The sequence below is a fragment of the Pocillopora verrucosa genome, chromosome 14 (genome assembly GCF_036669915.1).
Source record: "Pocillopora verrucosa isolate sample1 chromosome 14, ASM3666991v2, whole genome shotgun sequence".
NCBI classification, from domain to species: domain Eukaryota; kingdom Metazoa; phylum Cnidaria; class Anthozoa; order Scleractinia; family Pocilloporidae; genus Pocillopora; species Pocillopora verrucosa.
In genome coordinates, this window is record NC_089325.1 from 3,404,814 (window position 1) to 3,426,259 (window position 21,446).

General features: G+C 39.0%; 2 protein-coding genes across 9 annotated transcripts; both read left to right on the forward strand.

Annotated features, from left to right (window-relative positions):
- Nucleotides 1–2,082: 2,082 nt before the first annotated feature.
- On the forward strand, nucleotides 2,083–8,683 carry LOC136276848 (tumor necrosis factor receptor superfamily member 16-like). Of its 5 annotated transcripts, none has more exons than XM_066161395.1 (4): nucleotides 2,083–2,146; nucleotides 6,202–6,264; nucleotides 7,256–7,355; nucleotides 7,511–8,683. In XM_066161395.1, the coding sequence occupies exons 3-4, from the start codon at nucleotides 7,304–7,306 to the stop codon at nucleotides 8,284–8,286; spliced, it is 828 nt and encodes a 275-aa protein (XP_066017492.1). In that variant the 5' UTR covers nucleotides 2,083–2,146; nucleotides 6,202–6,264; nucleotides 7,256–7,303; the 3' UTR covers nucleotides 8,287–8,683. The 5 variants fall into 5 exon arrangements, with proteins under 5 accessions (XP_066017492.1, XP_066017490.1, XP_066017491.1 ...); XM_066161393.1 differs by lacking the exon at nucleotides 2,083–2,146 and adding an exon at nucleotides 5,880–5,961; XM_066161394.1 differs by lacking the exon at nucleotides 2,083–2,146 and adding an exon at nucleotides 5,913–6,059.
- Nucleotides 8,684–9,852: 1,169 nt separating this feature from the next.
- Nucleotides 9,853–20,634, forward strand: LOC131769404 (uncharacterized). 4 transcript variants are annotated; one of them, XM_066160952.1, is made up of 5 exons: nucleotides 9,853–9,922; nucleotides 13,414–13,476; nucleotides 18,031–18,128; nucleotides 18,610–19,569; nucleotides 20,060–20,634. In XM_066160952.1, the coding sequence occupies exons 3-5, from the start codon at nucleotides 18,077–18,079 to the stop codon at nucleotides 20,203–20,205; spliced, it is 1,158 nt and encodes a 385-aa protein (XP_066017049.1). In that variant the 5' UTR covers nucleotides 9,853–9,922; nucleotides 13,414–13,476; nucleotides 18,031–18,076; the 3' UTR covers nucleotides 20,206–20,634. The 4 variants fall into 4 exon arrangements, with proteins under 4 accessions (XP_066017049.1, XP_058941111.2, XP_058941112.2 ...); XM_059085128.2 differs by lacking the exon at nucleotides 9,853–9,922 and adding an exon at nucleotides 13,123–13,173; XM_059085129.2 differs by lacking the exon at nucleotides 9,853–9,922 and adding an exon at nucleotides 13,152–13,332.
- Nucleotides 20,635–21,446: the final 812 nt, after the last annotated feature.

Here is a 21,446-nt window from a genome sequence, read left to right on the forward strand (position 1 = left end):
AGGTTAAGCACCTTATAATTATATTTCACCTCAACTCGGCGCTTAGTTTTTATGCAGATCAGTATTTATTTGTGATATGATAGGATGAAGCCTTTCACTTTGAATTTGTTATTTAGAATTTATGTTATTAACCTTTCCTATTTTGACCATTCCGTCATTGTTCTTTGATTTAAACTAACTAGCGTGGTCTGCGATAGGAAATGGCTATTTAGGAGGTTATTTACTTTATTTGCATAATAAGAGCAGCCATTAATTGCTTTTATTGGCTAGCCTCCCTTACGTAATCAGCTTCCCTTACCGTCGACGCCGTTCTCTCAGAAGCCATCCGCGTTTTGGGCTACTGAAGAGTGTGTAAAGCTTTCACAACATGTCGCAAAGCGCATATCTCTTAAATTCATTCAACGTTGTGCGTGTTCAAGGAAGTTGTCAATCATGTTATCATTATTTTTGGAACGGAGGTTGTTTTTGTCTTTCTGTCGTTATCAAACCAAATAAAAGCTTTCGGTAGAGTTACTTTGTGTCCGTTTTTACTAGACCAATTATTCAACTCAGGCTTGTCGAATATGAAATTATACGAGAGATTGGAAACTGAAAGTACTTACCCTTATACACACCCCTATTCCAATGATAGTTTTTGCCCTCGCAGGGTTCTGGCTCAGAGGTCGCAACCCGAGGAGGCAATATAGACTACCTGCGTTTAGGGAGAAATAAGAAATGACGTATGGTCGATAGAGTAAGTGGGAAAACTCGATTTGTCCTGAATGCAGCGCGCAAAGGATCTACAAAATTGGTTAACAAGTTCAAGTTACAGGATGTGTCATTCGCACGTCCTACACTATTTGTGTTTGTAGTCGATTGATATTCCCCTTTTAGGCACAGCGGAAGGATCGCGTTATTTTTTTATGCAATTATCTTTGCTGACTCAGCATTAATGATGATAAAAGGAAACTCAAGGTTTCGAAAGAAAGTATCATTCTTGATATATTGGCGTTTCTTGGGGGGTTAAAGCTTTAATAATTTCTCTTGACGCGTTCTCTCGTCTTGTGCCCAGAAGTGATCTCAACAATCGAATATGGTTCGAGTTTTAGTCCTCATATATCAGTTTGCCATTTGAAAAACATGAAGAAACTAGCCGATGAATATAACCTAGTTAGAAATAACTTCCTTCACTCCTTAAGTATAGATGATTAATGGATAAATAAATCATGCTGTGATGAAGTGAATTAGTGTCTCTCTAGAGTTCCTCTGGATCTGAAACAGGACCTACCCTTTCTCTTACTAATGAACAACTATTTAAAAATGGGAAAAATAGAAACTTGCTTCTTTGCGGAACCTGAGCACACTCGAACCTGTTCGTGGTCACCCACGGGGAATGGCGGGGTGACCGCTTAATGCACGTTGACCGCTATGACAGGAGTCAAACGCTTTAAAATACGCGTTTCGTCCTAACAGTCTTAGGAAAGAAGATAATCTGCAATACCACGGGTCATTTGAACTCAAAGAACTAACATTGTTTTCAGGAGATAAACATGGAATAAATTTGACTCGGGGAATTATTCGTAGTGTTAAACTGACTTTAACTGACCGATCAATACAGGTGGGACGGCAATGGAGACAACCCGTTGGAACTCAGCCAATGGTGACCGCTGAACAGAGGTCGAAATTAAACTTTAACGAAAGAAAAAATCTCGGGACTTTGACAACTGACCACTTAATACAGGTTAGACTGTAACTGATGGTTCGGTCCTAGATGGACGATGCCAGTGATATCGACCGTCTCAATCAACCACATTTTGACACTAACGCTTACTTTAAAATTTTTTTTGTATTAGGATTTTAGTCTAACATTTCGAACAGAAGTCAAGAGAAAATGCCTCCAAAATCTAAAAAAATTGTCAAACAATGGATTATTGTGTCCACAGTACACAAGGAAACCGCTTAATTGATAACCGGGAACTGCTCAATCCCGAAAATACCTGAGATGGTGACATGACCGTCTAATTCTCTGCTTATCAGTTGACGTAAGCTGCGGGCATTGTGTTCCCACCGCGTGGCCAAATCATTTAGATCAATCGTTGAGAAGACTTCTGTAACTTCAAATATCCGGTGATAAATCCTGAGCTTGCAATAGGAGGCTGTTTATAAGGTATTCGTGTATACAATTATTTTTGTTTGTTGTTTTTTCCTGCATGTTTCGGGGTATTTGGTACAATGACGGTTTAAGGTTATCGATAATTCCAGCCTCAATTTTACCGCCTACATCTAGACGACAACGTCGCATTTACATTCACTGAACATGGAAATTTATGGTTTTTGGGCGTTATCAATCAGACTGAAAACGTAAACGAAACCTAGAGGCTGCCGGGCTGGACCGCATTTAAAACTAACATAACAATGACGAAGCTACAAACAAACACAGCCATCGGGCTGATATGGAAATTATCTTGATCTTTAGAGTGACTTCCCGCGAGGCGAGATCCACTGTTCTATTTCCCCAATAGTTTTATTCTTCATCTTCTCAAATTTAGCAAAATGATTCGAGATTATTTTTTATTTACATATTATATTCTTATGCTCTGAAGGAAGCAAAGGTCACAACCGCTCGTCAAAAGCTTACTTAGCAATATTTTCAGTTTGTTTTCAGTCGTGTAATTTCTTGACCGCTCAGGTTTTATCATGAGTTCCTTTTACACGCGATGAGGTCTAATCTTAAGAATACTTCAGTTATTTCATTCAGGATGTTAACACACGAAAAGAGATATATTGTTTCGACATCTAAGACATCGTGTGACTGAACAAAAAAACCAGGAAAATGAGACATATTCAGTTTCTTCGATATTTACCGAACGCTCGGTTAAACTGTCAATTTTTGGTTCCACTATTTAAATGAAACATCCCTAAAAGTTCGTAAGTTAAATGCTTTACAACAATCGTGATGTTTATTCTTTGCTTTACGCACGATGAGGAACAGTCTTTAGAATAATCAGAGGTTTAATTGTTCTTTTTTTTAATAGGTTTCAAAACTCAGCATCAATCAACCTAGCACAACAAATTTCCGAACGATCACGTGACGGTCAAAGTAGGATCACGTCTAGCAAATAAAGGACCTCGAATTTTCCGACCGTATCAGTTACGATTTATCAAAAACTTAGAGACCGCCACGAAATATGTCATAATTCTTTATTTTAATAAGAAAAAAGAAAAAAACAAGAAAAGAAAAAAACAAAAACAAAAAAAAAACAAGAACGTGCGAGTGTGTAGAGAGCACATATCGACAATACCTGTGCACGGCAGACACGGGGTCATACTTCATTATTCCATCTCTAATGGTATAATTTACATGATAAACCTGCATTGCGTTCACTGTTGATTAATTTATTGATGTTACCATCAATATTTCCATGAAAAGTTCGATTGCGCCCAAGATCCTGCATAGATAATGTGTCTATCTAATCTTACGTCAACTCTCTAATAGGAAGGAAATATTAAATGTAAAACGTTTTAGAAATTAGTCGTCTGAAGTGTAACTCCGGTTACACTTCCCTCTGTCGAAAACGTGAAAAAGCTGTACTACGCTTCCAAATCAAGTTACGGTTTATTCAATTAATGTTATGATTTTATTACAACGCTTCGGTTAACTCCACTCACAGCTCTTAGCTTATTTGAAAAAAGACACTAAAATCGTGAGGCAGCAGGCACATGGAACAAGGTCATATATGGGCGTTAAAAAAAATAAAACGTGACAGATAAATGCTATGTAGTAGACAAACTAAATAACTCACAAATGTCAATCAAATTAAGACGAATTAACTTATCGTAAAATCTCCAACAACTCTTATAGTGATTATTTCTTCACTTCCTCATAATGCCCTGATGCTCCCTTGGGTCGTCAATCCTGACACAGACAGGCTTAAATCGGGCCCTTGACTTTGCGTATGACAAAGACGAGAATCACTAAACACTATGGCTCTTTTTTTAAGTATTTGTTTTTCTGTGTGTGTGGACGATTCATTAGCATGATATAACTTGCAAATTAGCAAATTAGGCTAGCTGAAATAAATCTTTGAAAATTAAAAAAATGTGAAGTCATCACGTCTTGAATGGAGAGGAAAAAAACCAAGCCTGTGATCAATTTACAAATATTCTCTGCGTCTCGTATCAGACTCAGAAAATTAGTTTTATTTTTGTATCTTTCGCTAACTTAGTTTTTACTCATAAAATACACGGCCGGTAACCTTCAAGCTTGATGCTTTATAGGGTTAGCGTATTTGATTAACAATTACGGTGTTTATGATGATTAATGATGATATTTGTTTGGGCCGAAATTCTTTCTTTTCGTTCATAAGCTGAACAAAAGAAGCGAGCCGGCAAGGGCGAAACTGAGTCATACATGTTTTTCTGCTATACATACGTTGTACCTATTAATGGCTTAGCTCCCTTCCGGGTTCTTTGTAGATCAATGGTTGAGCATCCAAACGGGAAATCGGAATGTTGAATGATCGATTCACTAAATTGGAAATTCAGAAGCTTTCTTTGTCTTGCGCTCGGATGACATCATTTTCCAAGACTTGCTTCTTGAGGAGCAAGGCAAACATGGGGGGGGGGGGGGGAAGAGGAGGAGGGAGAGGGTGATTTTCTTTTACTCCAAGTCTGGTACACGTGAGCAAATATCGTTACCACTCCGTCACAGTATGGTCATGTATGGACGATAGGAGAACGGAATCAGCTCAAAAGAGCTGCAACTGCTCAAAAATATAAAATCTGGCACCGTTTTAATCATTTTTATCGATGAATAACTTAACAGATATTACGCACACAGAAAAATGTTTTCGTTTGAGAAGCTCAGATGTTTTCGGACAGAACTAAGGAAAGCGATACTTAGGCCCAAAGCGAAAAGAAAAAACGTTTCCATAGTTATTTTCATTAACAGATCTGGGAATTTTATATGCTGGTCAGCGGTGAAACGCGTTACATTGACCTCTTACCCAGACCATCGCCGTTCATGTAAGCACGGACTCAAATTTTAAACCTCGTATTTCCGTCGTTATAAGGCCACGAACGGGTGCTTTTCTTGTCCTAAAATACGATCATTGTGTTGTCGATACCTTTTAAAAGAATAAGCTGTAATGACATAGCGACGGATAAGTATATATTTTTTCATTTGAGGCGGCGCTTTCTTATTATTTGCAAGTTAACAGCTCGTTTATCATTTGTATGCAACTGTATTTGCATTTTCCGGTTTTATACGTCAGCAACCCGTGCGTCTGGCGGGCGTAACAGAATGAGTTAATGTCTGGTTTTACCTGCCCTGGAGAACGACTAATCACGTTTTTGTTACATAAACGCAAAAGACGAGATCCTTCATTCCTCTAGAAATTCTAACGCATTCTTAGCGTCTCGTCTTAAGCTATGAGTCTCTGCCAGCTATATTTTTTATCTCATCTTAAGGGACATCACTGAAAAAATAATTCGTTAACCACGTCGAACGTGATGGATTGCCGAAGCATGAAAATCAGTCTTGCATAGCGCACGCTAGGATCACGAGAAAATAACTCTTGCACGCTGCCTAGTAATGATATACCAGCCGGGAGGGCTCCTGCATGTATTCAATACTGGAAATAAAATCGTTAGTTACAGGTTCCAGTCGTCTCACTGTATATGTATTATATATTTCTTGACTCTATTTCCTTTTAAGCGCTTTTATCTTTCATTTGTTGAGATTCTTTACTGAAACTCTCGTCAGGATCTCTCGAGGTTAATTTTGGCTTTCGCTGCTTATGTATCCTGGCAACATGTACGTGCTGGCATCAAGATTATTGAACAAGGAAACAAATAGGTCCATGAAAAGCGTGGGAATCGTATATGTAAGACCTAAATATAGAAAGAACACCTTTTAAAAGTTCCAGCGATCTTGACCTGGTTGGGTTTTCGCGCAACTTTCTACACCCATTAGCTGGAAAAGTAAGCTTTTTCTCAACCTACAAGAAAATTAGCTTCCTACTTTACAAGGACCGTGTTCAAGACTGGTGCCGTTCGTTGTATCAGTTGCCGTAAGAAATGTACCTGTACATCAGAAAATTGTTGATCACGTACCAATTCAATACAGAAACCCCTTCAGACGTAATACCAAGCATAAACATGCATGAAAAATTGAGCGGCATGAAAGGTAACCTAATTCTCTCTATATATTGCTTGTTGCAGAGTTTGAGCGAGGCTGTGGACGAAGCCCTGACAACTTGAGTCTCTGCAAAGAAAGACAGAAAGGTAGGACAGTACAACAAAATAAAGCAACATTTCAATTATCATTGGAATCTCGTAAAGTTTTAGTCGAGTAGCTACGGAAAACGATTAGCTAAGGAAAAAAACCTTCAAGTAATATGGCTCTTGATGTTGTGGTAATATTCCAATCTTTTAATACTAATATCCAATCTTTTAATCTTGCGGCTGCGTGTTTAGGCTTGCTGTATACTCATGAAATCCAAGATTAAATTTATTGTCGTCGGAACGCTGTCGGCCATTTTTCAATGGGTCCTGGCTATTGCCGGCGTTTATCACCAGCGTAAGTAGTATGGCACAACCATTGAAATTGGCGAAGGTCTAACGCTCGAAACGTCAGCCGTAGAAAATCTTAATGCGTACGGCGGCAAATTTACATTGTCAACCCATTTCATAAAACCAAATTTTCTGTTTAATTCTACTTTAAGTCGTTTCATAGAATTAAAATCGTTCGTAACCTGTTGTTTGTTATTTACAACTTTTTTTATGTTTAATTCTCTGTTTAAATTTTTTTCGCCGGTCTAAAAATACTTTATTTTGGAGAGCCTTTTACAGGCTGGTTTAACGCGTAGGCACACATTTAGGCTTGTTACCCACTCCTCCCTCACAGTTGTTTGCGTGAGAGGAATGTTATATTTAGGCCGGAAAAAAACGCAACGTCATCAGATAAAAGAGAAACATTACAGGTTTCCCTTGACCCTATTTTTTCAGTCATTTACTCTCACCTAACTCGAATCCCCGCTAACTCAAAAGGGATTTTATTTCGCAATTTCTAACGTTCGATTCTAGGTCGGGCACCATCAATAAATTGTCGGTGCTGACAATTCCTTACCTGGCGGGGCTTTGAGGTGCAATTTGTTTAGCGCGAAGCAAACTATAGCGAGATACTCATAATCTGAATACAACTTAAATTTTATGAAAAAAAAGATTTCATTAAAAATTCAATTAGAAACTAATAGGATATTTTTTAATGTTTCAGAATTTGTTATAATAGTGGGGCTGTCAGACTAAAACCTATTACGTGACGATGGAAGAAGGATTTCCACTGTTCCTTTTTTCCCTTTTGTCGTTGCTTTTGCGTAAGTATTGTATTACAACTTTCTTCGTTTATCATGTGTTTGTGAGGTCCCTGGGTTGTACCTATCTATTTAATTTCATGGTCTATGCTTTGCAGCGGACAATAAGCTACAATGCTAATCAAAAAAAATGCTGAAAGGTGTTTTTTAACCCGCAGACGTAAGCGTTCAGGCCAATTCTTCATGCCAACCGGATCAAATAACAATCAAAGATCCAAAAACTGGTTCGATTCAGTGCCAGAACTGTTTAAAATGTCCACCCGGCGAGGGTCTCTCAGTCAATTGCGGAGACGTAATACCCCCTTCGACACCTGTACAATGCAAGCCATGTGTGCTAGGAAGGACATATTCTGCTTTCCTCGAGGCCGGAGGTTGTGAGGACTGTAGAAATTGCGGTGAGTACCGCGAAACTACGAAAGCCTGTACAGTGACTTCCAAGGCCGAATGTGGAAGGTGTAAGCCTGGGGCGTATGCCGAAGGCATGCTGGGACTGTGCAAGCCCTGCTCTCCGTGCTGTTATGATAGTAAAGATATAATTATACCTGAGTGTCAAGTTCCAGGTGTACCAACAGGCCTGCAGTGCAGCTACTTACGATCTAACAAGTGCAGTGCATTGATGACATCAAGTATTAGCACGGCGCCGTCAACCCTTCAACCAGATCAGTCCACGACCCAATGGCGGCCATTCTCTTCTACAACAAGCACCGAAGTAATCTCTCTTTCAAGTGAGCCAACCATCAACATGGTTGAAGAGAATTCACCAAATGTGGGCAGCATAGTTGGTCCTGTTGTGAGCAGCTTCACAGCTTTCGTCACGATCCTCGTCATCGTGTGCTGCAAAAATATGCGTAAGCGCCGGTCTCCCCAATGTTGTCACCAAGACAACAACTGTCACGATGATCAAGGTCAACGATGCAAGGTCACTACGGTTTGACGACAGCCATCAGCTCCTATAAATTATCTAATAACCTGATAAGTTTTGCCCTGTAATTTTTTTTTTTTGTACAGTGACAGAGAAATCGGGACATTTTCGCTACTTAAGTGGTTTCTAATCCTCTTTAAACGTCTGCAAGCCCCGATTCATTCTCGTTCTAAGATTTTCTGTTCTCTCGATTAAGATTGACCACACTTCCGTAAGATCGTCAGCTTTTAGCATTTTGGGTGGGTGAAGGGAGGGAGGACGCCTTCAGCACACAGTCCCCCCAATGTTGTAACCAGGAAGACCACTGTCACGATGTTCAAAGACACCGATGAGGAGGTCATTACGGTTTTGACGACAGTCATCAGCTCCTTTGAATGCAATTTTCCGTTAAGTTATGCTCAGTAGTTTTTTGAGTCAGTGACAGAGAAATTTATTGGTTGACAAATTCCCCTTTAAATTACCATATGAAATGTGTAGGAAACAGTATGGAGGACTTGCATGCAAATCTTCGGGTATAAAGGTTAAGCACCTTATAATTATATTTCATCCCAACTCGGCGCTTAGTTTTTATGCGGATCAGCATCTATTTGCGATATGATAGGATGAAGCCTTACATTGTGAATTTGTTATTAAGAATTTATGTTATTAATCTTTCCCTATTTTGGCCATTCCGTCATTGTTCTTTGTTTTAAACTGACTAGCGTGGTCTGCGATAGGAAATGGCTATTTAAGAGGTTCTTTACTTTATTTGCATAATAAGAGCAGCCATTGATTGCTTTTATTCGCTAACCTCCCTTACATAAACAACCCCCAGCCGTTCGCTTAGAAGCCATCCATGTTTTGGACTACTGAAGAGTGTGTAAAGCTTTCACAACATGTTGCAAAGCCCAGATCTCTTAGATTCACTCACCGTCGTGCGTGTTCAAGGAAGTTGTCAATCATGTTATCGTTATTTTTGGAGCGGATGTTGTTTTTGTCTTTCTGTCGTTATCAAACCAAATAAAAGCTTGTCGGTAGAGTTATTTTGTGTCTGTTTTTACTAGACCAATTATTCAACTCAGGCTTGTAGAATATGAGATTATACGAGAGATTGTAAACTGAAAGTACTTACCCTTTTACACACCCCATTGCAATGATAGTTTTTTGCCCTCGCAGGGTTCTGGCTTAGAGGTCGGAACGAAAGGAAGAAATCTCGGGACTTTGACAACTGACCGCTTAATACAGGTTAGACTGTGATTGATGGTTCGGTCCTAGATGGACGATGCCAGTGATACTCATCGTCCCTATCAACCAAAACTTGGACACAAGCGCTTACTTTAAGACTTTTTTTTCTGTATTAGGATTTTAGTCCAACATTTGGAACAGAAGAGAAAATGTCTCCAAAATTTAAAAAATTGTCAAACAATGGATTATTGTGTCCACAGTACTTTAGGAAACTGCTTAATCGACAACCGAGAACTACTCAATCCCGAAAATACCTGAGACGGTCACGTGACCGTCCAAGTCTCTGCTTATAGTTTGACGTAAGTCGCGGGCATTGTGTTCCCACCGCGTGGCCAGATCAGTCAGATAAATTGTCGAGAAGACTTCTGTAACTTCAAACACCCGGCAATCAATCCTGAGCTTGCAATAGGAGGCTGCTTATAAGGTATTCGTGAATACAATTGTTTTTGTTTGTTGTTTTTTCCTGCATGTTTCGGGGTATTTGGTACAATGACGATTTAAGGTTATCAATAATTCCTGCCTGAATTTTACCGACAACGTCGCATTTACATTCACTGAGCATGGAAATTTATGGTTTGCGAGCGTTATCAATCAGATCGAAAACGTAAACGAAACCTAGAAGCTGCCGGGCTGGACTGCATTTAAAACTAACATAACAATGACGAAGCTAAAAACAAACACAGCTATCGGGCTGATATGGAAATTATCTTGATCTTTAGAGTGACTTCCCGCCAGGCGAGATCCACCGTCCTATTTCGCCGATAATTTTATTCCTCATCTTCTCAAATTTAGCGAAATGATTCGAGATTATTTTTTATTTACATATTATATTCTTATGCTCTGAAGGAAGCCAATGTAACAACCGCTCGTCAAAAGCTTTCTTCGCAATATTTTCAGTTTGTTTTCAGTCGTTTAATTTCTTGACCGCTCAGGTTTTATCATGAGTTCCTTTTACACGCGATGAGGTCTAATCTTAAGAATACTTCAGTTATTTCATTCAGGATGTTAACACACGAAAAGAGACATATTGTTTCGACATCTAAGACGTCATGTGACTGAACAAAAAAACCAGGAAAATGAGACATATTCAGTTTCTTTGATATTTACTGAACGCTCAGTTAAACTGTCAATTTTTGGTTTTAATATTTAATTGAAACATCCCTAAAAGTTCGTAAGTTAAATGCTTTACAACAATCGTGATGTTTATTCTTTGCTTTACGCACGATGAGTAACAATCTTTAGAATAATCAGAAGTTTAATTGTTTCTTTTTTTTAATAGGTTTCAAAACTCAGCATCAATCAACCTAGCACAACAAATTTCCGAACGATCACGTGACGGTCAAAGTAGGTCACGTCTCGAAAATAAATTACTTCGACTTTTTCGACCGTATCAGTTACGATTTATCAAAAACTTAAAAAGACCGCCACGAAATATTTCATAATTTTTTATTTTAATAGAAAAAGAAAAAACAAAAACAAAAACGTGCGAGTGTGTAGAGAGCACATCTCGACAATACCTGTGCTCGGCAGACACGGGGTCATAATTCATTATTCCATCCCTAATGGTATAATTTACATGATAAACCTGCATTGCATTCACTGTTGATCAATTTATTGATGTTACCATCAATACTTCCATTAAAAGTTCGATTGCGCCCAAGATCCTGCATAGATATTGTGTCCTTCTAATCTTACGTCAACCCCCTAATAAGAAGGAAGTATTAAATGTAAAACGTTTTTGAAATTAGTCGTCTGAGGCGTATCTCCGGCAACACTTCCCTCTGTCGAAAACGTGAAAAAGCTGTACCACGCTTCCTAATCAAGTTACGGTTTATTCAATTAATTTTATGTTTTTATTACAACGCTTCGGTTAACTCCACTCACAGCTCTTAGCTTATTTAAAAAAGACACTAAAATCGTGGGGCAACAGGCACATGGAACAAGGCAATATATGGGCTTTAAAAAAATAAATAAAACGTGACAGATAAATGCTATGTAGTAGACAAACTAAATCACTCACAAATGTCAATCAAATTAAGACGAATTAACGTATTGTAAAATCTCCAACAACTCTTATAGTGATATAGTGATTATTTCTTCACTTCTACTGCGCTGATGCTCCCTCGGGTCGTCAATCCTGACATAGACAGGCTTAAATAGGGCCCTTGACTTTGCGTATGACAAAAACGAGAATCACTAAACACTATGGCTCTTTTCTTAAGTATTTGTTTTTCTGTGTGTGTGTAGGATTCATTTGCATGATATAAATTGCAAATTAGCAAATTAGGCTGGTTGAAATAAATCTTTGAAAATTAAAAAAATGTGAAGTCATTACGTTTTGAATGGAGAGAAAAAAAACCAAGCTTGCGATCAATTTACAAATATTGTCTGCGTCTCGTATCAAACTCAGAAAATTAGTTTTATATTTGTATCTTCCGCTAACTTAGTTTTACTTATTAAACATATTACACGACCGGTAACCTTCAAGCTTGATGCTTTATAGGGTTAGCGTATTTGATTAACAATTACGGTGTTTTTGATGATTAATGATGATATTTGTTTGGGTCGAAATTCTTTTTTTTCGTTCATAAGCTGAACAAGAGGAGCGAGCCGACAAGGGAGAAACTGAGTCATACATGTTTTTCTGTTATACATATGTTGTACCTTTTAATGGCTTAGCTCTCCCCCGGGTTCTTTGTAGATCAGTGGTTGAGCATCCAAGCGGGAAATCGGAAGGTTGAATGATCGATTCTCTAAGTTGGAAATTCAGAAGCTTTCTTTGTCTCGCGCTCGGATAACATACGATCATTGTGGTGTCGATACCTTTTAAAAGAATAAGCTGTAATGACATAGCTACGGATAACTAGAATTTTTTCATTTGAGGCGGCGTTTTCTTATTATTCGCAACAGCTCGTTTATCATTTGTATGCAAATGTATTTGCATTTTCTGGTTTTACACGTCAGCAACCCGTGCGTCTGGCGGGCGTAGCAGAATGACTTGATGTCTGGTTTTGCCTGCCCTGGAGAACGACTAATCACGTTTTTGTTACATAAACGCAAAGGACGAGATCCTTCATTCCTCTAGAAATTCTAACGCATTCTTAGCGTCTCGTCTAAAGCTATGAGTCTCTGCGAGCTATATTTTTTTATCTCATCTTAAGAGACATCACTGAAAAAATAATTCGTTAACCACGTCGAACGTGATGGAATGCCGAAGCATGAAAATCAGTCTTGCATAGCCCACGCTAGGATCACGAGAAAATAACTCTTGCACGCTGCCTAGTAATGATATACCAGCCGGAAGGGTTCTTGCATGTATTCAATACTGGAAATAAAATCGTTAGCTACAGGTTCCAGTCGTCTCACTGTATATGTATTATATATTTCTTGACTCTATTTCCTTTTAAGCGCTTTTATCTTTCATTTGTTGAGATTCTTTTATTGAAACTCCCGTCAGGATCTCTCGAGGTTAATTTTGGCTTTCGCTGCTTATGTATCCTGGCAACATGTAAGTGCTGGCATCAAGATTATTGAAAAAGGAATCAAATAGGCCCATGAAAATCGTGGGAATCGTATATGTAAGACCTAAATATAGAAAGAACACCTTTTAAAAGTTCCAGCGGTCTTGACCTGGTTGGGTTTTCGCGCAACTTTCTACACTCATTAGCTGGAAAAGTAAGCTTTTCCTCAACCTACAAGAAAATTAGCTTCCTACTTTGTAAGGACCGTGTTCAAGGCTGGTGCCGTTCGTTGTATCAGTTGCCGTGAGAAATGTACCTGTACATCAGAAAATTGTTGATCACGTACCAATTTAATACAGAAACCTCTACAGATGTAATACCAAACATAAACATGCATGAAAAATTGAGCGGCATGAAAGGTAACCTAATTCTCTCTATATATTGCTTGTTGCAGAGTTTGAGCGAGGCTGTGGACAAAGCCCTGACAATTTTAGTCTCTGCAAAGAAAGACAGAAAGGTAGGACAGTACAACAAAATAAAGCAACATTTCAATTATCATTGGAATCTCGTAAAGTTTTAGTCGAGTAGCTACGGAAAACGATTAGCTAAGGAAAAAGACCTTCAAGTAATATGGCTCTTGATATTGTGGTAATATTCCAATTTTTTAATGCCAACATCCAATCTTTTAATCTTGCGGCTGTGTTTTTAGGCTTGCTGTATACTCATGAAATCCAAGATTAAATTTATTGTCGTCAGAACGCTGTCGGCCATTTTTAATGGGTCCTGGCGTTTATCACCAGCGTAAGTAGTATGGCACAACCATTGAAATTGACGAAGGTCTAACGCTCGAAACCTCAGCCTTAGAAACTCTTATGCGTACGGTGGCCAATTTACATTGTCAACTCATTTCATAAAACCAAATTTTCAGTTTAATTCTACTTTAAGTCGTTTCATAGAATTAAAATCGTTCGTAACCTGTTGTTTGTTATTTACAACTTTTTTTATGTTTAATTCGCTGTTTAAATTTTTTCACCGGTCTAAAAATACTTTATTTTGGAGAACCTTTTACAGGCTGGTCTAACACGTAGGCACACATTTAGGCTTGTTACCCACCCTTCCCTCACAGTTGTTTGCGTGAGAGGAATGCTATATTTAGGCCGGAAGGAAACGCAACGTCATCAGGAAAAAGAGAATATCACAGATTTCCCTTGACCCTATTTTTTCGGTCATTTACTCTCACCTAACTCGAGCCCCCGCTAACTCAATAGGGATTTTATTTCGCAACTTCTATCGCTCGATTCTAGGTTGGGCACGTCAAGTCGTCTCGCACGTCGGATAACATCTTTTTTCCAAGTCTTGCTTCTTGAGGTGCAAGGCAAACATGAGGGGAGGAGGCCGAGTGATTTTTCTCTACGTCTAGTACACATGTTTCTTTTCGTTTGGGAAGCTAAGATGTTTTCGGACAGAACTAAGGAAAGGGATGTTTAGGCCCAAAGCGAAAAGAAAAAACGTTTCCATAGACCTCTTACCCAGACCGCCGCCGTTCATGTAAGCACGGGCTCAAACTTTGTATCCACGGTGTTCAATAGAGTTGATGCATCATATCAATATGTCTGACTAAAACATACAGTTGTTTGAATGTACAGCCGAGTTTTAGGCAAAAATGCAACTCTCGTCACAGAAAACTTGTATACGATTAAATTACCAAGGACTTTTTGAGCTCGGTGTTTCTTGCTCCTCTGGTGGGGCAAAATGTTACAAGTAATTTTTAAGTTCCCGCACTACGTTTCGAGACAGCATCGCGTGACATACCGATCCTTTTGTATCTATTTCCATAATTGTAAGGCCACGAACGGGTGCTTTTCTCGTTCTAAAATACGATCATTGTGTTGGCAATACCTTTTCAAAAGAATATAAAGCAATAAATGACACAGCTACGGATAAGTAAATTTTCTTTCATTTTGAGGCGGCGCTTTGTAATTGTTTGCAAGTTTACAGCTCTCTTACCATTTTTATGCAACTGTATTTGCATTTTCCGGTTTTACTAGTAAGCCATTGTAATATTTGACACGTGAGTCTGGCGTGCGTAACAGAGTGAGTTAATGTCTGGTTTTGCCCGCCCTGAAGAACTGCTCGTCACTTTTTTGTATTCATTAAACGCAAAAAGGCGAGATCCTCAATTCCTCTAAAAACTCTAACGCATTCTTAGCGTCTCCTCTAAAAATATGAGTCTCTCTGCGAGCTATATTTTTATCTCATCTTAAGAGACATCACTGAAAAAATTGATTCATAAACAACGTCGAACTTGATGGATTGCCGAAGCATGAAAATCAGTCTTGCATAGCGTTCTCTAGGATCACGAAGAAATAACTCTGGCACGTTTTGCGTAGTAACATATACCAGCCGGGAGGGCTCTTGTATGTACGCAATACTGTAGATGAAACCGTTAGCTACAGGTCTTTTCTACAACTATGAGTCTCTCTGCGAGCTATATTTTTATCTCATCTTAAGAGACATCACTTAAAAATTAATTTATAAACAACGTCGAACGTGATGAAACGCTGAAGCATGAAAATCAGTCTTGCATACCGTTCTCTAGGATCACGAGGAAATAACTCACGTTTCGTAGTAACCTATACCAGCCGGGAGGGCTCCTCCATGTATGCAATACTGTAAATGAAATCGTCAGCTACAGGTTCCTACTTAGTCAGCTTCCTACTTTACAGGGACTATTCGTGACTGATACCGTTCGTTGTATCAGTTGTCGTGAGAAATGGGACGCACAAATTCAAGAGAGAAACTGTTCACGTACCAAATCAACAGGGAAAACCCCTTCATACCTAATCATAATACCACCTCAGACGCAATACTCAACATAAATATGCATGAAGAAAAGAGCGACATAGATGGTAAACTGATTTACTATATAAACCACTTGATAATTCTTTTTTGTCGCAACTGATTTGAGCGAGGCTGTAGACGAAGCCCTGACAATTCAAGCCTCTGCGAAGAAAGACAGAAAGGTACGATAATGCAACAAGATAAAGCAACATTATAATAATAATAATAATAATGTTTATTTCTTATATTGCGCAGTCCAGCATGCGATAAATGATCGAGTGCGCATTACAACACTAAAATCTTAAAGTAATAAATGGCTAGTCCAAATAATGATAATAATAATAATAATTTACAATTTTCGGAAAACAATAAAAGTAAAATATGAGTTAATAAAAGAACTAATAAAAAGCTAATTTAAAAAGATGTGTCTTTAGTAAAACTTTAAAAATGTTCAATGATTGACATTGTCTAATTTCTAGAGGGAGTCGATTCCATACTTTGGGCGCAGCATTTTCAAACGCCCTATCCCCGAGTGTCTTTTTTGTTCTATAGGTATTGTCCATTAGGAGCATGTCCCGGTATGATCTCAACTGATACCGCGAGCTCTCTTTGATTTTTATCAAGTCTGAAAGATATTGTGGTGCGACGCCGTAGATACATTTGTGAACTAGCATTGCTATCTTGAATTCTATTCTGTGGGTAACCGGAAGCCAGTGCAGGTTGATCAGGGATGGTGTGATAGGATCATACCTAGATATAGTACATACCAGCCGAGCACCCGCGTTCTGCAGGCGTTGCAGCTTACCAAGATGACCAGCGGGCGTACCATATAATAGACCGTTACAATAGTCTAATCGTGACATTATAATAGCCTGTACAATGGACTTCCTATTATCATATGATAAATACTTTCTAATACGCCGGATGTTATGTAGATGGTAATAAATATTCTGACATATGCTGTTAATATGTGTGGTCATATTCATGTTTGCATCAAACCAAGCACCCAGGTTTCTAACAGAGTAAACCGCAGAAACCTTTACCTTACCTACTTGCAAGTCACTTATCATAACCTTATTTAACTGTGCGCGTGTACCTATAATAAGAAACTCGGTCTTAGCATCGTTCAGCCGAAGTTTGTCTTGGACCATCCAGGTTCTTATGTCCCTGATGCAAGCTTGTAGAGCGTCAACAGCATCCGTCTCAGTAGCAGAACCATCCGGCTTAAATGAGATATAGAGCTGCGTATCATCAGCTTATGCGTGAACGTTAGGGAGATGGGATTCAACAACATCAAAGAGCTTACTTGCGTACAACGTGAAGAGCAGGGACCAAGTGATCATTGGAATCTCGTAAAGTATTTGTCGATTAGCTAAGGAAAAAAAGCTTCAAGTAATGCGGCTCATACTATCGTGGTCATATTCCAAGGATCAACCTTTTAATTTCGCGGCTGCGCTTTTGGGCCCGCTGAAAATTCACTCTATTACCGACAAACTTCGACAGAAAAGATCAGTATTACAAGTGTCCGACTTTTCTTTTTTATTGTTGTCACCAGAACGCTGTCAGTCATTTTTCAGTGGGTCCTGGCTATTGTCGGCGTTCAGTACGGCAGTAGCATAGCATGGCACGAACCCTCAGTCTTAGAAACTATTTATGCGTACGGCGGCCAATTTATATTGTCAACTCATTTCATAATAACAAATTTTCCGTTTAATTCTACTTTAAATCGTTACATAGACTTAAAATAGTTCGTAATCTGCTGTTTGTTAGTTACAACTTTTTTTCCATTTAATTCGCTGTTTAAATTTTTCCATCGATCTAAAAATACAGGCTGGTCTATCAGGTAGGCGCACATTTAGGCTTGTTACCCACTCCTCCCCCACGATTGTTTGCGTGGGAGGAATGCTATATTTAGGCCGAAAGAAACACAATGTTATCAGGAAAAAGAAAAATATTACAGATTTCCTGGACCCCATTTTTTCAGTCATTTACTATCAGCTAACTCGGACCCCCGCTAACTCAATAGGGCTTTTCTTTCGCAATTTCTGTCATTCGACTTAAGGTCGGGCACGGTCAGTAAATTGTGCGCGGTGACAATTCCTGAGGGGAAATATGTTAAGCGTGAAGCAAACTACCGCGAGGTACTCATAATCAGTAAATACAACCTAAATTTTATGAAAAAAAGATATAATTCCATTGGAAACTTATAGGATGTCTTTTAATGTTTCAGAATTTATCATAATAGTGGGGCTGGCGATCAGACTGAAAACGTGACGATGGAAGAAGGATTTCAATTGTTCCTGTTTTCCCTTTTGTCGTTGCTTTTGCGTAAGTATCGTATGACACCTTTATTCGTTCGCCCCTGAGTTTTACCTATCTATTTAATTTCATGGTCTATGCCTTACAGCTGACAATAAGCTACAATGCTAATCAAAAGGCAACCTTCAGGTCATATATTGCGAAGTCATCGAGGATGAACATAAGAGCACATAAAAATATCACAGCGCTGCAAAAATCGCTCATAGCCTACTGACTGAAGATCCGCAGTGGAAGGAAGAAGATTACTGGTTTAAAGTCAGTAAGGGTTTCAAGAAAAATGCTAAAGAGACAGAAGTTCGTGCTTAGAAAATCACATTCATAGAAAATAGTTTATTGTTACTTTGAAGAAGCGGCTCTATCTAAAACAGGTGTCGTCTTGATCACATTAGTCAAAGATAATTCACATTGTTAGAATACACTAGTTTTTGTATCACTAGCTCTTTATCTCACATCATTAAAATACTATGTAGGTATTTTTTTTAACTCGCAGACATAAGTGTTCAGGCTAATTCTTCATGCCAACCGGATCAGATTACAATCAAAGACCCAAAAGCTGGTTCGATTCAGTGCCAGAACTGTTTAAAATGTCCACCTACCGAGGGTCTCTCAGTTAATTGCGGAGACGTAATACCTCCTTCAACACCTGTGCAGTGCAAGCCATGTGTGCTGGGAGAGACATATTCTGCTTCCCTCAAGGCCGGAGCTTGTGAGGACTGTGGAAATTGCGGTGAGTACCGCGAAACTACGAAAGCCTGTACGTTAACTTCCAAGGCCGTGTGTGGAAGGTGTAAGCCTGGCGCGTATGCCGAAGGCATGCTGGGGCTGTGTAAGCCCTGCTCCCCGTGCTGTAATGATGGTAAAGATATCATTATACCTGAGTGTCAAGTTCCAGGTGTACTAACAGGCATGCAGTGCAGCTACTTACGATCTAACAAGTGCAGTGCATTGATGACATCAAGTATTAGCACGGCGCCGTCAACCCTTCAACCAGATCAGTCCACGACCCAATGGCGGCCATCCTCTTCTACAACGAGCTCCAAAGTAATCTCTTCTTCAAGTGAGCCGACCGTAAACCTTATTGGAGAGGCTTCATCAAATATGCGCATCATAACTGGTTCTATTGTGGGCGGCTTCTTAGTTGTCCTCACGATTCTTTTCATTGCGTGCTGCAAAGTTATGCGTAAACGCCGGAAGGCCTTGTCGATGAGGGTTGGTTTAGCTACAGTGGAAGACGGAGCTGGTCAGACGCAAAATCAAGAACAAAGAAATGACCAAGAAGATGAGCGCGTCAATTGGGAACAAACAGATGATAGAGTCTTTCTGCCAAACGAAGATCTGTATGAAGAGAGTCCACTTCCACATCCTACTCAAGAGGAAGGTGGTTATAGGAGTCCGGAAAAAAAAGGAGTGCAGGAGACCACCTCTCCTCTATCAGGCCAGAACAGTTTAGGTAAAAGTATGACTGGTCATGACTAAATCTTTGTTTGATTTCCTTTGTTAAGAACAAATTGCAAACCACCCTTATGTTGATTACTAGTCATACACCTAATTACTCTCACACAGTGGTACGGACCGCTGGAAAGGGGGAGGTGGGGGGGAGGTTTTCGATATGTATCAAACAAAATCCAGCAGAAACCTTCTAAAAACTTCTTAAGCAAAAGTTTGCCTAATAAGGATGTCGCAAGGGAGATCCGAGAAACAGTAAAATCTAAGAGTATGAGGATTATAAACCCCAGAATTGACTATTAAAGTTACTGTTTCTTCTTAAGTTAAATCACAAATACCACACAATTTACTAATCAAAGACTTTCAAAATTCATTCTTTGAAATCATTTCAAAAACATATAAAACCGTTTTGAAGGGGTTTTTGAAGGTTAATTCAAACTTTTTAAACATAATTTCAATTTCATAATCTTATGCATCTTTTGATATTACTTTAGTTTCAGATTCTAAACTTGACGGGTCTGTGGTGAAGCAGTGTACAAAATCGTCTAAAAAGCAAGTACACGGTGCCCCCAATGTTGTCACCAAGACGACCACTGTTACTATGATCAAGGTCACTGATGAGAAGGTCACTACGGTTTGACGACAGCCATCAGACCTTATAAATTATCTAATAACCTGATAATTTTTGCCTTGTAATTATTTTTTGTTACAGTGACAGAGAAATCGAGACATTTTCGCTACTTAATTTGTTTCTAATCGTCTTAAAACGTCTGCAAGCCCCGATTCATTCTTGTTCTAAGATTCGCTGTTCTCTTGATTAAGATTGACCACACTTCCGTAAGATCATCAGCTTTTAGCATTTTCTCACGGCAACAAGAGACTGATGAGTAATTTTGGTGGTGCTGTAAAGGCAAGAGAATGAATGTAAGCAAATCTTTATAAGAGAGAACTTGAAGGACCTATCATTTTTGATCGCTTAGAGGGTGTATCGGAGTATTTCAGTTGTGTCGCGATAAAATTTACCTGATCTCCTCATAAGGCTTTGTTTAACAAATAGAGAAGCCTTGACTGTGCTCTGTTCTGTTATAAAGCACCTAGGAAGCGGCTAGAACACTCAAGAAGTGGGGAGAAATACTCGACTACGTCTCGTGTTTCTCTCTACACTTCTTTCGTGTTCTAGCCGCTTCCTAAGTGCTTTATAACAGAACAGAGCACAGTCAAGGCTTCTCTATTTGTTTTATAATAAAGAATCCATTAAATTCTCCAAGCATTACTTTCAATTTTCAAAACAAACTCTATTTCCAAAGCGAACAACAGTGTCGTCAGCATGCTTTATACTCTCATATACTCTCTCATTTTTTTGAATGAACGACAGCCGAATTCACCGGAACATGAAGATCGCTCTGGATGACAGCTCCGCAAAACTCGGCTGCAGTGAAAGGACATCAAAGCAAGCTCTTATTTTTGCACTCGAAGGGCGGCCGATGTAGTTTCTGAGGCTTGCTTTACTGTGATAACCGGAGATCGTCATGATGAGCGAACCGCGATGGACTTTGGCATGATCATATTCGCTCAGACACCGTCATGATTAGTATGAATTTTAACAGTTATGCCAGTTTGGTTATATTTTTCATCATTTCTGTTTTGTTCTGTTTTGTTTTTGAACACTGAACTTTATATACTATACGTGTTAGCTGTGTTTGATTTTTATTACCGTACGTAAGCTTGCAATCTAACTGAGCGTGAAAATCTTTAAAACTCGGAATGTCTATTTTGTTTTTCCTTTGAGGATTTTCGTATCTGCTCACGTTTTAATAACGTAAATTACAGCTTCTGGTATGTTTACAAACCTTTGTAAACTTACCGGCTCGCTTGTTCCGA

Excerpts from the sequence above, each read along its gene's own strand:
- LOC136276848 (XM_066161395.1), top strand. The coding sequence starts at position 7,304 with ATGGAAGAAGGATTTCCACTGTTCCTTTTTTCCCTTTTGTCGTTGCTT. Across the intron at positions 7,356-7,510 it reads CCTTTTGTCGTTGCTTTTGC|ACGTAAGCGTTCAGGCCAAT; the intron begins GTAAGTATTGTA and ends TTTAACCCGCAG.
- LOC131769404 (XM_066160952.1), top strand. The coding sequence starts at position 18,077 with ATGGAAGAAGGATTTCAATTGTTCCTGTTTTCCCTTTTGTCGTTGCTT. Across the intron at positions 18,129-18,609 it reads CCTTTTGTCGTTGCTTTTGC|ACATAAGTGTTCAGGCTAAT; the intron begins GTAAGTATCGTA and ends TTTAACTCGCAG. Across the intron at positions 19,570-20,059 it reads ATCAGGCCAGAACAGTTTAG|TTTCAGATTCTAAACTTGAC; the intron begins GTAAAAGTATGA and ends ATATTACTTTAG.